This window comes from Homarus americanus, unplaced genomic scaffold, assembly GCF_018991925.1.
Source record: "Homarus americanus isolate GMGI-L3 unplaced genomic scaffold, GMGI_Hamer_2.0 scaffold40248, whole genome shotgun sequence".
In the NCBI taxonomy this organism is placed as follows: Eukaryota; Metazoa; Arthropoda; class Malacostraca; order Decapoda; family Nephropidae; genus Homarus; species Homarus americanus.
In genome coordinates, this window is record NW_024712526.1 from 3425109 (window position 1) to 3440128 (window position 15020).

Below are 15020 nucleotides of genomic sequence, written 5' to 3' on the forward strand. Positions count from 1 at the left end.
TTATTCTAAATCTAATGAGAACTTTTTCGGAATCACATGAACATTAGGCACCCCCACTTATTTCACCCGATGATTGGACATCCTAATGCTAACCTAACCTAATCTAACTTATACAAGAAGCATATGAATGTTTAATCATCCGGTGAAAGTGTTACTGTAGTTTCATGCTGCTGGGGGAATCTCGTGGCTGCTCTGGGGATCCCAAATCCCAGCTGTATTAGTTTCAGCATGGCAGCAGCTTCTCGCCATGCTTATCTGACGGCTATTGATAGTGTACATGACTACGTCAGTTGCCATAGAGGTATTATAATTATGTCGTGTGTTTATATTTATTCTCTCCCTCTCTACACACACATACATAACAGCGTTTATGTATCACCTACTGAAATGTAAAACATATAAAGACCAACTAACAAAACACTTGAGAAGGCCAAAGAATTAACACCCTTTACACACAAGTTTGCTTTCCTTTATTGTCTTGCTACACGAACACATTTAGTGGTTCAACAGGTGGCACATACGGTAGGACACATTGTTGGTGCAACATGTGACACATACTGCAGCATACATTTAGAGGTTCATCATATGACACAGGGTACACTCGGTATCGTTACCAGCTGTGGAGAACGTGAAGGCGTGTCGACCTGCATGTGGGTGCGAGAACCATGGCTGATCCGGGCTATAAGAGAGAACCATGGCTGATCCTGGCTATAAGAGAGAACCTTGACTGATCCGGGCTATAAGAGAGAACCATGGCTGATCCTGGTTATAAGAGAGAACCTTGACTGATCCGGGCTATAATAGAGAACCTTGACTGATCCGGGCTATAATAGAGAACCATGGCTGATCCTGGCTATAAGAGAGAACCATGGCTGATCCTGGTTATAAGAGAGAACCTTGACTGATCCGGGCTATAATAGAGAACCTTGACTGATCCGGGCTATAATAGAGAACCATGGCTGATCCTGGCTATAAGAGAGAACCATGGCTGATCCTGGTTATAAGAGAGAACCTTGACTGATCCGGGCTATAATAGAGAACCTTGACTGATCCGGGCTATAATAGAGAACCATGGCTGATCCTGGCTATAAGAGAGAACCATGGCTGATCCTGGTTATAAGAGAGAACCTTGACTGATCCGGGCTATAATAGAGAACCTTGACTGATCCGGGCTATAAGAGAGAACCTTGACTGATCCGGGCTATAAGAGAGAACCATGGCTGATCCTGGTTATAAGAGAGAACCTTGACTGATCCGGGCTATAATAGAGAACCTTGACTGATCCGGGCTATAATAGAGAACCATGGCTGATCCCGGATGACAGCAGACTCCTCAAGTACTGCTGAAAATGTGAGAGTAGTAGTTCCTAGTGTTGTGGGTGGCAGGTGGACAGCGTCAACGTGTACCATTCAGTGAGGAAGGCGAGGGTGGCGAGGCAGTGTCCCAGTATCAGGAGGTAAAAGGCCCCCTGCATGTGCTCCAGGTTTAACACCATCTCTTCCCTCTCGCCCTGACGCGGGAGTAATGGCTCACTTAATCGAGGTAGGTTAGGTTAGGCTAGGTTAGGTTAGGTTGGGTTGGGTTAGACAATTGAGGTCAAATTGGGAATGTTGTGAATAAAACAGATCTTGACGAAGTCTGGGATAATGTATAAGAGTAGATGTAAAATGGATATATTTGTCTCTTTTTCTCTATATGAATTTATGCAACAGAAGACATGTAACAAGTTCAACTATTAACATATAAGATATAGTCTTACCAGAGGGTGCAGGTCTTCGTCGCCGCCTCCTTTAGTCCGTCGGGCCCTTCGTATCCTGGCCAGGGAAGCCTCGAAGAGCTCCTCCAACCAGTGATCGATGAGGCCCGTCTCCACCAGGCGTCCGATGATCCTGTCCAGAGGCTTGAGGAAGGGCGCGTTTTTCCTGACGAACAGAGAACGTAAGTTAGAATGGTGACGTTTCTCTGGCCCACCCAACTGACGTTCTACCTGTTAGTTTTGTACTCAGCTGACGCCCTTCTCCAGCACCTGACGCTCTTCTCCCTTTCCCTCACCTGACGTTTCCCCCCCCCCTCACCTGACACCCTTCCCCCTCGCTGTCACCTGACAGACTTCTTCCCTTCCCTTCAGTTGACTCCCTTCCTCCCCTCATCATAACCTTTCCACCCTTCCTCTCACTTGACCTCCACTCTTACCCTTCACCTAATCCCCTCGCCCCCCCCCCTCACCTGACGCCCCAGCCACTCTGGCCTGAGATAAACTCCTGCTTGCTGATGTGGAGGGGTGTGTGGCCGTAGATGTCAGTGTGGTGGAGGGCGACCACCATCTTGATGTAGTACTTCCAAGTGAAGAAGGCGTGCTGACCACCCAACACCCGCGCCAGCTGCTCCTCCCGCGGCGTCACCTGCCATGGGAACAACACAGGTAAACGCAGGAAGGACAAGTTGAAGCGATAAATCTGTAATTACAGCTAAATAGATAGATTACACGAAAGAGAGAGAGAGAGAGAGAGAGAGAGAGAGAGCTATCATTTCCATGGCGGATACACACACCTTTCTGTTGCTGTCTTACCGATTTTCTTGACATTGGTAAACAATGTAGCCTGGGTTCTAACACAGTCAAAAATAAAATTTTCTACCATTACTGAATATGCAAGTTTCTGTATAAATTTTAATGTAACAATGATGACAAATCCCAACAAGGTATTTTGGTCCACTATTCCCTGACCAAATAGAATCGGCTAAAATAAATATGACCTACACATAATACTGCAGAGGACAAACATCCCCCAAAGTCACTCAACAGTACACAACCCTCGTTCTTGTTAAAATGAGATGGATGGGGGAGACATCCTGTGTTTGTTTACGACTAAAGTGGTCCTGTTATGGGTTATAAGGCGTGATATAATTGTACCATCTGCACCATTTGGTTAGGTTAGGTTAGGTTAGGTTAAAATTCCATACCATTAGGTTAGGGTAGAGTCGTTAAGTTAGGTTAAGAGGAAGTTACCTGCATGGTGGTGAACATGTGCTGCACCTTCGGGTTGGTGTTGTACTTGAACCAGTCCCAGCCGACCCCGTGCCCACCCTCCAGGCCCCAGGTGGCGCCCTCAACCTCCAGCAGCTGGTCCAGGGTGTCGATGGGCGACGGGTTGACGGGCGCGGTGAGGTGGGCGATGAGGGACCCGCGGTACATGGCCACCACCACCACGCAGAACACCCACCACGACCCCACCAGCATCTGAGAGACCCGCACTACTGTATATAGTTATTACTACCGCCAAGAGTGCTCACTATAGCTAGAATTTCATATATGTGATTGTGGTATATGTTTGCAGTATGCGTTTGCGTTACATTGCCGTGGAAAACGGACACCCCCATTTCTATTTGCCGATGCATACTCTGTCTACACACCGGGAAGAGGACAGGACAGATGGCTCCCAGCTCATTGAAGCTACGACACTAATTATATGAGCAGGCTGATTTACTATTAATTATCCTGGTTTTGTATAAGATCATTTGTATTCCAAAGAACCCTTTTATTGAGACCATAAACCTTCACTTTAGAACAAATGTATAAAAAATATATGGATCTAGTAAAATGATATACAAATAATGAAGCATACTTAATTACCTGATTAAATAACACTTGCTAGGTTTATAAATGTATGATACAAATGCATTCCAAAAATACTTATTTTTGTACTGTATACTGAGTGAACTAATGAAACACCTGCTCAGTATGTAAGATCACGGCAGATGAATGCTGTATAAAATGAAGTTTTTTTTTTTTTGGTCACATTTCCTCTTAAATATTTGTGAAATACATAACTGTGACAAGAACATCTGATGTCTGGGTGAGGTGTTCAGGTGTTTGAAACAAGAACTAGTGACGTCACAGTGTGAGGTTCGCTCGTCCGTTTCCATGCGGTTGGGTTTTCAATCGCATAACGCTAACGCAACCGTGTGAATGGAATCCTAGTTTAAGGTTTCATCACACCTGTAATCAGTGACATACACCTGTAGCCAAAATTAGCCTGGGTAATTGAGAGAGAGAGAGAGAGAGACTAAACAACATACCCAAGACGCTAATAATTTATATAGTTTCCATTGTTAGGAACATTAATTTTATTCTCCGTTTTATGTTATATTTGTATAATAATTGTTTCCTTATGTTATTTTCGGATATCTTGTGAAAGGAGTTGATTAAAGCTCGTTTAATGGGCAAACAAGTTTTACTTCATCCCACATCAATAATTAAAGTACCTGGGCAGTGATGTTAGTGGGCAGGGCGTCGGTGGGCTCCGCCAATAGCATGCCCAAGGTGTATAGGAAGGCAGAGACTGCATCCAAGCCGCGTCCCCCAGAGAACCGTGACCACGCCCTCTGCGCCCCCCACAGTATGGCACCAGCTAGCGTCGTGGTCACAACCAGGGCTATCCAGATATCGCCTGCGGAGAATACATGGGGGAGTCATCACATATAGAGATCACACCCTAAAGACACACACACACACACACACACACACACACACACACGCACACACACACACACACACACACGCACCTGTGAAGGGCTTGATGGGGGCCAGGTGCTGGGGGAGGGGCCCAGGCTTGCGGGTGATCATGACAAAGGGCTCGAAGATGTAGGCGCGGGTGAAGTCTATGGCCTCCTTTCTCGCCGCCGACCAGAATAGACGGAGGGAGAAGTCCGCCTCACCCCGCCACAGCTCCCCCACCATCCCCGTCCACGTGTTGTTCCTCGTCCGTGCTCCCCACACCCCGTCCACCGGTGCACGGATCACGTACCTGCCAAGGACACTATGTCACAGATCACGAACATTAAAGTGTAGTAAAAGTGTATGAATAAGAACATGTCAACTTGAGATGGATAGATAGATAGATAGATGGATAGCTATATATATATATATATATATATATATATATATATATATATATATATATATATATATATATATATATATATATATATATATATATATATATATATATATATATATGATCTGACTTCTGCCTCATTTCACACAATTGCAGGGTCTCAATTTTTTCTCTTACTTTGACAACACATCACACTTATATTGTTTCTCACTCTTGATTTTTTATGATTTTTGTATTTCTTTATAGTTCTTTATTATTATTATTATTATTATTATTATAATAATTAATATAAATATAAAATTAAATAATACAAATAATATAATAACCATAAATAAAAACAAAAACGAAAAAATAAATCAAGAGTGAGAAACGATAAACATTATATCATGTGTGTTGTGTTGTCAATAGTAAGAGAAACAATTGAGACCCTGCAATTGTATGTAAATGAGGCAGAAAGTCAGATCAGCAACCTGGGACTTGGTCACAATTTTCGTGATGCCATATGGCAGCAGGGTCTACCATTAGACAACACATTATGCTTCCAATATCTTCCCAGGCGGTAGGACCTCCCTGTTTGGTAGCTGCCTACTACCTACTACTTGATAAGATAGATAGATAGATAGATAGATGGACGGAAAGATTAGATAGATAGATAGATAGATAGATGGATGGATGGACGGACATTCGGTAGATAGATAGATATATATATAGGTTCTATATAGTGAAGTACCCACTTGAAGTTGAGGATGGAGGCTGCTGTGTCAAGGATGCGGATGTCGAGGGAGTCATTGGGGGTGACGGTGGTGCCAGGGGCGTCGGTGTCCTCCACATAAGACACGAAGGGGAACAAGGCCTTGGCCACAATCCTTACTACGTGTCCTTCCATGTCCTCGAACTGGTCTGGAGCAGTGAGGGTAGTGGGAGGGTGAGGGTAGAGGGAGGGTGAAGGTAGAGGGAGGGTGAGGGTAGAGGGAGGGTGAGGGTAGACGGAGGGTGAGGGTAGAGGGGAGGGGTGAGGCAGAGGGAGGGAGGGTAGAGGGAGGGTGAGGGTAGAGGGAGGGTGAAGGTAGAGGGAGGGAGAGGGTAAAAATTAGAGGGAGGGATCAAGGGACATGAATGAGGGGGAAAGAAAGGTTCATGGATGAAAGGAGAATGCATGATAAGGGCAAGGGGCAAGGGGCAGGAAATAAGTGAGAGAGGAATAGAAAATGAGGGAGAATAGAAAGGTAAGTGGTATAGGATAAGAGTGAGGGGGGGGGGTAGAAAAGGTATGGTTGTTTACATGAGTCTTCGAAATCCTCTATATAATTAATAATGAAATATATGATCATAACAAACTGAAGTTAAGGACTTGTGTAGAGTCTCGCCAGTATGAACACCCTGTAAGTTCTCTATTAAGTCGAACACAAGTATTTATTCTGAGACATAACAATTGTCCCCAAATGTTTAAACGAGTAACAGACACGAGAAAACCAATGTGCTGAGATAGCTCCTTTATCAAGTATGGATGATGCAATTATGCAGGAGATCCGAACCAAGGTAGGTAGATACCTACCTTGGTTCGAACGGCATCACTATGTAAACAAAGATGTTTTTTTATAACATAATTGAAGGCAGCAAAAATGTGTTAACACTGGAACTTGAAACTAATAAACCAAACAAACTAAATACAATGTAGTCAACAATTGAGAGATAACCAAATCTTTGAGACCAAACAATAAAGTAAACAGTAGTCGGAGTAAACATAACCATCAGTAAAACCCGAATGGTGTTACCCACTCACCAGGGATGAGGGACCTGTTGTTGACGAACCCGGCCAGTGGGTGCCAGCGATCTAAGAGGGTGACCCCTGGCTGGCCGCCCCGACAGTACAAACACCTCCTGTATACCTCCACCTCTCCCTCACACTCTCCTGGCGGGGTTAGAGATAAAAAGTATACAGTACACACTAGAGAGAGATCATCCCTGACTCTAGAAATTTGTGATCTTTTGTTTTATATTCACAGCCGCTGATGGTCACCACTAATGGGTATATCACCACTCCTAAGGGGAGCCTCATCACCACTAATTTGTTCCTTACCTGGTGAACAGGAGGTGTCAGGAGGCGTGGAGGGGTCGTGGGTGGTGAGGTAAAAGGCGTGCAGTGTGTCGTGGAGCTTCGGATGTGCCAGGGCGTGAGCCCGCGACCTGGGTCCCACCACCACCACAAGCGTCTCGGGCACCACCTCCGTCTCCTCCAGGAACCTGACGATGTCAGTGGTCTGAAATAACTTATTTATGGACAAGAGCCTGTATGATAAAGTGAAGAATAATACTGCATTTAATAATGAATAGATCACATTATTCTGCAGAAATATGATATGGAATTATATTACTAAAGTGCTTCGTTTTGAAGGAATCAACACAATAAGAATTGTTAGATGTTATTTATTATCCAGGAAACACCGAAACCAGCCACAAATAAATTACTTAACATTAGATGCTTAAGAAAACTGTTTGTGGGTGGTTATATGAATAAAATATATATATATATTTATAAGATGTTCTGGAAATGACTGAAATCTGAACGGAATTTATGCGCATTTACGACATTGTATATAATAATTATCATTAAGCAGGGTATCAATTATAAAACACGTGATCACGTTGCGGGTAGCTGCGGTTTGTGAGATATTTTGAATTTTATGACAACTATACAGCTAGAACATTGCCGTCTATTCGTTTCCTGTGATAACTCTGTCTGGCTGACATGCAGGATGTAATCGTAAACAAGAAGTAAATGCAGGTACAGTTTTCTAATGTTTTTTACGCTTTCACTAGTACGTTCATCTGGATGTTATTATTACAAAGTTTCAGTGCAGCCAGTGTATATAGATTAGATAATGATGGTACCCATAAAAAGAAGGAAGATCATTGACCTTTACTTAAATCCAGACAATAAAGGCACCTTTGAGGAAGATGGATGAGACACACCATTACAATAGACCATTTTTTTTAGTAATCTGAATTAAAACACTAATACAAATGTTCACGTAAAAATAATGTATTTGTAAGGAAATATGTAATGTGGATGGATCTGGATTTACACTAAGACGATTCAAGAGATTTTGGGGAACACTGTGGTGTAATATCCATAGACCTTTGGCCAAGAATTTGCCCACCTGGACCACTGTGAGAAGTACTGTAGAGAAAGGCGCGGGTGTATTTATGTTTGTGCGTGGGGCCGTGTATGTGTGTACATGTATATGCTTTCCTCGATAAACACACAAATTGTCGCTGACCACAAAACACCAAAATCTAAAACCAAGAAAAATCATAAAAGACGAAAAACAAAGAAACAACTAAAAAAATCTTAACTGTTAGTGCAAGGAAGTACAGCACATAAAATAAGTACAGTTTAGCATATGGAATTCTACTGTTCTACGCAGGATACTTTTGTGTATTTCCGTTGATGAACTTAGGTGGGATGGAAGGAAGCACGGAGAGGTGCCCCAGTGAGGGTGTAACGGACACACCATCTACATACACCAAGAGTTAACTTACGTCATAACATCAGCGGCGGACACGTTGACGGAGGGACTGCTGGGGGTGTTGGAGGAGGTGAAGGCACCGACAGAGTCGTTAACGTCATTAACAAAGGGATTGAAGGACAGGACGGAGGAGAGATAGAGAATGACGGCCCGACAGGTGAGGGTGTGGTCCCCTTGCGTCAGATAGTGGAAGAGATCAGCGTTCCTGGGTGAATGGTCGTGTCCCCAAGTCACCAACACACTCGTCTGCCCCCCTAGCCACACCTCCCTGGAGACATATATATATATATATATATATATATATATATATATATATATATATATATATATATATATATATATATATATACAATATATATATATATATATATATATATATATATATATATATATATATATATATATATGTATATATATATATATATATATATATATATATTAGGGTGGTCCTTATTTTTCAACTTTGGAATTTTTTACCACAGACCCTGCTAAAAGTCTCCATTTAGGACAAAAACATTGTGTGTAGAGTTATTTTTAAATATATTAATATTTAGAGGTTGCTCAAAGCTGTCAAAAATTAAGTAATCGATGTAGTCGATTACTCTGTAGCCGATTACGCCCACCACTAGTGCGTCGCATTTGGCACGATTGTGGTGAGTTTTTGCTGGTCGTGATTGATGATTGGGGAAATTAGAAACAGTTCTACAGAGTATTCTCATTATTAATTTATATTAATAGTTAATTTCTTAATTCCTCAGGTCAAAATGGCTAATGCAGGAGTAAAAACACGAGAAAATATGTATTTGATAAAGACATAATGTGATGCCATTACAGGGGCTAAGTTACCTTCAAACAGGCAAGTGTTACAGTATTTTTTAAGCCTGCATCGTTTACAGAAAAAACATCAGAGTGGCAGCTGGGGAAGTCACAGACAAAGTTCTTCAATTTTGGACAAAAGCAAACATTCCCACACACCACAAACCAAATTGTGTGAATCAAGTGCACAAAATGTTTGACAAGTGGAGTAGTTTGAAAAAGAACTCTTAAAGAAAGACAGAAACTCAAAAGCAGAAAGAGAAAGAGTTCACTGATACATTTGAAGATTTCTTTGACATTGCACATGTGAATGCTTTGTATATGATGACAGTTCAGGAGGATAAGGATTTCTTAATAGCGCAACGAGAAAAAGGGCGTCGTGGGGCAATGTCATCTCTTGACAAAGTATTCCTGAAAAGACAGAAACGACGAGAAAAAACCTCTCAAGAAAGCAATGAAAAGGAAGTTGGCTGCAGACAGTGCAGAGGCAGAAGCCAAAAAATGCCAGGCCATCGTTGTCTTGGACAGCAGTAGTACGTCTTCTTCTGAGGAATCCAACCCAGTTCCTGGCCCATCAGCACTTCAAACTCCACCTACTGTCAAGAAGCGTGGGCGAAAAGAAGTTCTAACTCCAGAACTTTCTGCAGCATTAGATCGGACCAAGTCCTCAGATAGAATGGCCATGCACATTGTCACCCAAACTGCTCGGAGTCTGGGCCATGATGTCAGTGAATTGATTCTGAATCGATCAAGCATCAGGAGGAAACGTCAGCATCATCGCAGTAGCAGGGCAGCTGAAATCCTTTCAAACTTCAAACCAGAGTCAGTTTTAATTGTTCACTGGGATGGTAAATTGATGCCTGATTTGACGGGGCATGGGGGCCATGTTGACAGACTCCCAGTTCTTGTCTCAGGCAATGGCACCTCCCAACTTCTTGCTGTTCCAAAACTTCCCTCTGGTACCGGTGATGAACAAGCAAAAGCTGTTGTGAAGGCTTTGCAGCAATGGCACATTACAGACATCGTGCATGGCATGTGTTTTGATACAACAAGCTCAAATACTGGTCACCACAAGGGTTCGTGTGTCAAAATTGAGCAGTTGCTGGGTCGTGATTTGCTATATTTTGCCTGCCGCCACCATGTACTAGAACTTGTAGCTGGAGCTGCTTTTGAAGCTGTAATGGGGCACTCAGCTGCTCCTGAAATACAGCTGTTCCGAAGATTCCAAGCCAAATGGGAACAAATTGACAAGCAGAAGTTTGAAGACTCCTCCACCGACGATCTGGCAGAAGAATCGGTCAGAGCTGTTAGGGACGATCTAACCAACTTCATTGAGAAGGCTCTATTGGAGACACAGCTTCGAGATGATTATCGAGAGCTGCTAGAGCTGGCCTCCATCTTCCTTGGCACATCACCTTCTCGGGGAGTACAATTTTCTGCTCCTGGTGCAATGCACCAAGCACGATGGATGGCAAAGACCATTAATTCCTTCAAAGTGTGGTTATTCCGTTCTCAGTTTAAGCTTACTCCAAAGGAGAACAGAGGACTAAGAGATTTGTGCATTTTCTTTGCCCGAATATATGTGAAGGCTTGGACAACTGCTCCACTTGCTGCAACGGCACCAAAAGGAGATCTGATGTTGCTTAAAGCTCTACAAGACTTCAGTACCATCAGCGATGCCATATCAAAGGCAACTTTCCAAAAAATGATGAGACACCTCTGATACTTGTCAGAAGAGTTGGTTGCATTGGCCTTCTTTGATGACGATGTTCTCCCAGCAGTGAAGGACCGCATGTTGGAAGCTATGAACATCGTTATTGGGGAAGAAAAGCATGTCAAACGGGTTACAATCAATCCAGACACACTCCAAGTGAAGAACCTATATGATTTCACGACAAGGAACACAAAGTCATTTATCAAAAAGCTCAACTTGAATACAGATTTCCTGGCCCTCCCAGTAGAACAGTGGAAAGATGATCCTGGCTTCCAAAATGCAAAAGCCATTGTACAAGCTTTGTCTGTGATCAATGATCATGCAGAAAGAGGAGTAGCCTTAGTCCAAGATTTCTCAGGCCGCATCACCAAGGACGAGCAGCAACTGCAGTATCTACTGCAGGCAGTTGCTGACCACAGGAAATCATTCCCTAATGCCCTCAAGCAGACCTTACTGGGCGACAAAGAGTGAGACTGGTCCTCATGCGACCCCTGCCTTGAGCAGCTAATACCCACTTAGACTAAGTGGGGGGGCCCAGGCTTGGGGGCTAGGAAATGATGTGTTATGAACATTAAGCATAGGCATAATATTGTTAAATTTCATCTGACTTGACCAACCTCTAATTATTAAGATAATTAAAAAATATTTTACAGGCAATGTTTCTACCCCAAATGGAAACTTTTGCCAGGGTCTGTGACAAAAAAATGACAAATTTTGTTTTTTGCCCGAAAATAAGGACCACCATAATATATATATATATATATATATATATATATATATATATATATATATATATATATATATATATATATATATATATATATATATATATATATATATATATATATATATATATATATATATACGTGTAATTCATGAGAGAATAACAAACATGTCATCATAAACTGGAATCCAATAGTCAACTCCTTACCATAAAAAGAATGTCAGGAGAAAGATTTAACAGCATCTGGCTCTCTCTCACCCTCATAATGACAACCTCGTGGATGCTGTATCGCCTGCCGACCTTCCATACCGGAATGACCCTATTATAGAAGCTACACCTGACCAGCCCTCGTCCGTCTCCTGCCTACAGTGCATAGATTTATAATTAATTTATTCGAGATGATGTTGAGATGAGACCCACCTGAAGTCGTTATTGAAGGCGGTGTTGTGATGATTTGATGTTACCATCGTCAGGTGACACCCACCCAGGTACTGCCTCGTTATCTGGGCCATGACGCTACCCTCGGTCTCTTCTGCCGTCCAACCACCCAAGCTGTGAGCTGGGAAGGGGTGTACAGCAGCAGCTACAGGAGTGTGGGCGTGGAGGGTGAATGCCACGACCAACAACGCCACCCGGGCCACCTTGATCAACAACCTCCACCATCTACAGGAGAGAGATGGTGAGTCATCCAGCAGACCCCAACATTACCAAACCATTAAGATTATGGCCCAATCCTTATGGTCCCGTCCTATATAAAGCTCAACGATTGGGATTTAGGTCCAGTCTCAATGGGAAACAATCCTAATGGGCTCAATCTTACTGGAGGCGAGTCCTTATGGGGCCATTCCAAATGGTTAGGTTAGATTAAGTTGTGGCCCCTCAGGACTGGGGTCTATTTGACCTGCAACCCGTGACATGGTTCAGGTAACCAGTATTACTGTAACCATATTATTAGTGGTCAATCATAGTAACAAGATTCGTCCATATTAGCTCGTAACAGGAGCTATCTTTAGGATTTATTCACCTTGACACTTTATTTGGAGCTGTTTATTAATAAGACTTGTTCATCGTAATGAAACTATTCGAGTCTTGGGTCAAGATTTGTATAAACTATTTTTTTTTTGTCCTTTAATACGAGTTATGGAAACGCAGTTAATCAGCTCCTTAAAGCCACGGCGCAAACTTTCCGGCCAAAAATACAACAGTTAAATTGTTCCAATATTCTATCGTAAGTAACTATCATTTCACCCCCCCCCCAGTTACTTGGAAGACTTAATACCCTGCAAAAGAGCTTCTGAGAATCAGACGTCATGGGCTAACCTGGTGGTGCAGGAAACAAGTGATTTTCTGGCGGCCATCCTTGTAGTGTGACGCGACTCCTGTCCTGGTCACCACCACACTAACGACTCCATGTGGCTACACAGCCTACACTGTGCACACCTTCCTCCCTCTCTATACTGCCTGTTGCCAACTGCCGCTAAAACTACCACACTATTGTCGTTACTGTGTGTCTGTCTGTCTGTCATCCACACAGGAAAATGAACGTAAACAAGTGACAGGCTTCCTAATAATCATATAGTTACATAGAGTTAACATTTCTGGCGACTGTAATGTTAATATTAAGGAAAATAGTTAAATGTGGCAGCACCGGGAGGCCAAGTTGATATAAAAACAATGAATATATTTTTGACATTTCTCGTAACATTTCCACATCAAATCAGTACAATCATAAAAACTGCCGAGGTGCGAAGCTCTGGCCAGGAGGGGGAACCCGGCTAGCGCTCAGGACTCACTGACGCCAAGACCCGAGACTCAACTTAACTAACCTAGCTTAATTAATCCTAACCTAACTATACTAATCTTACATAACCTAACTCTACTAACCTAACCTAACTCTACTAATCTAACATATCCTAACTCTGCTAACCTAACATAACCTAACTACTAACGATAAGCTAACATAACCTAACTCTACTAACGGTCAGCTAACATAACCTAACTCTACTAACTGCATTCCACTCGGACACTTTTTCCTCAGAAATATAGCTTGTAACACAACAAAACTCGTCAAATAACTCATTATCAAACTTTGAATCATAGAATTTCCTTTCTGCAGCAAAATCCATCGTTTTCTCAACATCTTGCCATTTTGGTATTTGCTTTAATGAAGCCTACTGCATATGTGCAAAATCTTGCCTAAATACTGAACACGTCATAAAAATCTGTAACTATTTTCTTAAATGCAGACGAGTCAATTAATCCACCTTCTTCAAGTTTATTTGGTAGAACCTTCACTGAATGTGGCAAAAATACATTGACTGAGGAAATACGACTTTAAGCCAGGAAACATTCTTATACTTCTCTCAACAGCAAGCATTAGTGCGGTATTTTTGCGTTTACACACCACACATTCCTACCACTAATCTACAGTATTATCATATTCTAATAAGACGTCTAATTATAAGACAATTTTCATCTATTACATTACCGGCGGAAATGTATAATGACGGAGAAAGCATATCAAAAATTTTCTCTATTTTCTTCCATTAATTTTCCGCCATTATCACCTCCCTCACCTCTCACACTGCGTGTCTCCTTCATAAATTATCACGCACTTGTGTTCCCGTACACCTCACGCGACCAATCAAACTCGTTTTTTTCTTTGCAACCAATTAAAATGATTTGTGGTTTAATTCGCGGTATTTTTGTAGCAATCAAAATCGATTTTTATTTTGGGTCTCTCATATTTCCAAATTCATATACATTTCCAATCGTGGAAGTCTGTGATGGGTGTCACTTAAATTATATGGAGCTGATTGCGAGTTTTGGGGAAAAAAAACGAAGAAACTATAGCATTTTTTCGATCGCATGGTGTTCTTCCAACCTCAGTAAAGTGTCATCAGTGCAAGACTGAATGTAAATATCGCAAAGACCAACATATGTGGCGTTGTGTAAGAATCTCAGAATCCAACAACGAACAAGAACCAGGCCATTAAGGTAAGAAATAGGTGATTCCATCATATGGTGAGAGTCAGTTAGATTTGGTTTGGTTTTTGTTTTTCTAATGTTTTTTTTTAATTCGCTTCGCCATTATTTATATTCGGTAAACGTCCAACGAAAAAAATTCGATAAAAAAACCCGGCTAATTTCCGCCAGAAATGAAGGTCATATTCGGTCTAAACACACACAAATACACTAACATAAGAACATAAGAAAGGAGGAAACTGCAGCGGGCCTATTGGCCCATACTGGGCAGTCCCGTTTACACCCAACCCCTATCGCTCATATAAGCATCCAACCTATGTTTGAAGCTATTCAGCGTATTCGAGTTAATGATGATA

General features: G+C 42.2%; 1 protein-coding gene across 1 annotated transcript; it reads right to left on the reverse strand.

Annotated features, from left to right (window-relative positions):
• Nucleotides 1–455: 455 nt before the first annotated feature.
• LOC121863740 (ionotropic receptor 21a-like) lies at nt 456–13057 on the reverse strand. The gene is made up of 12 exons (XM_042362502.1): nt 13000–13057; nt 12100–12342; nt 8439–8693; nt 6976–7139; nt 6679–6807; nt 5630–5795; nt 4564–4805; nt 4264–4448; nt 3008–3238; nt 2227–2402; nt 1760–1922; nt 456–1510 (listed from the first exon to the last, which is right to left on the reverse strand). The coding sequence occupies exons 1-12, from the start codon at nt 13035–13037 to the stop codon at nt 1367–1369; spliced, it is 2136 nt and encodes a 711-aa protein (XP_042218436.1). The 5' UTR covers nt 13038–13057; the 3' UTR covers nt 456–1366.
• Between the last annotated feature and the right edge of the window lie 1963 nt (nt 13058–15020).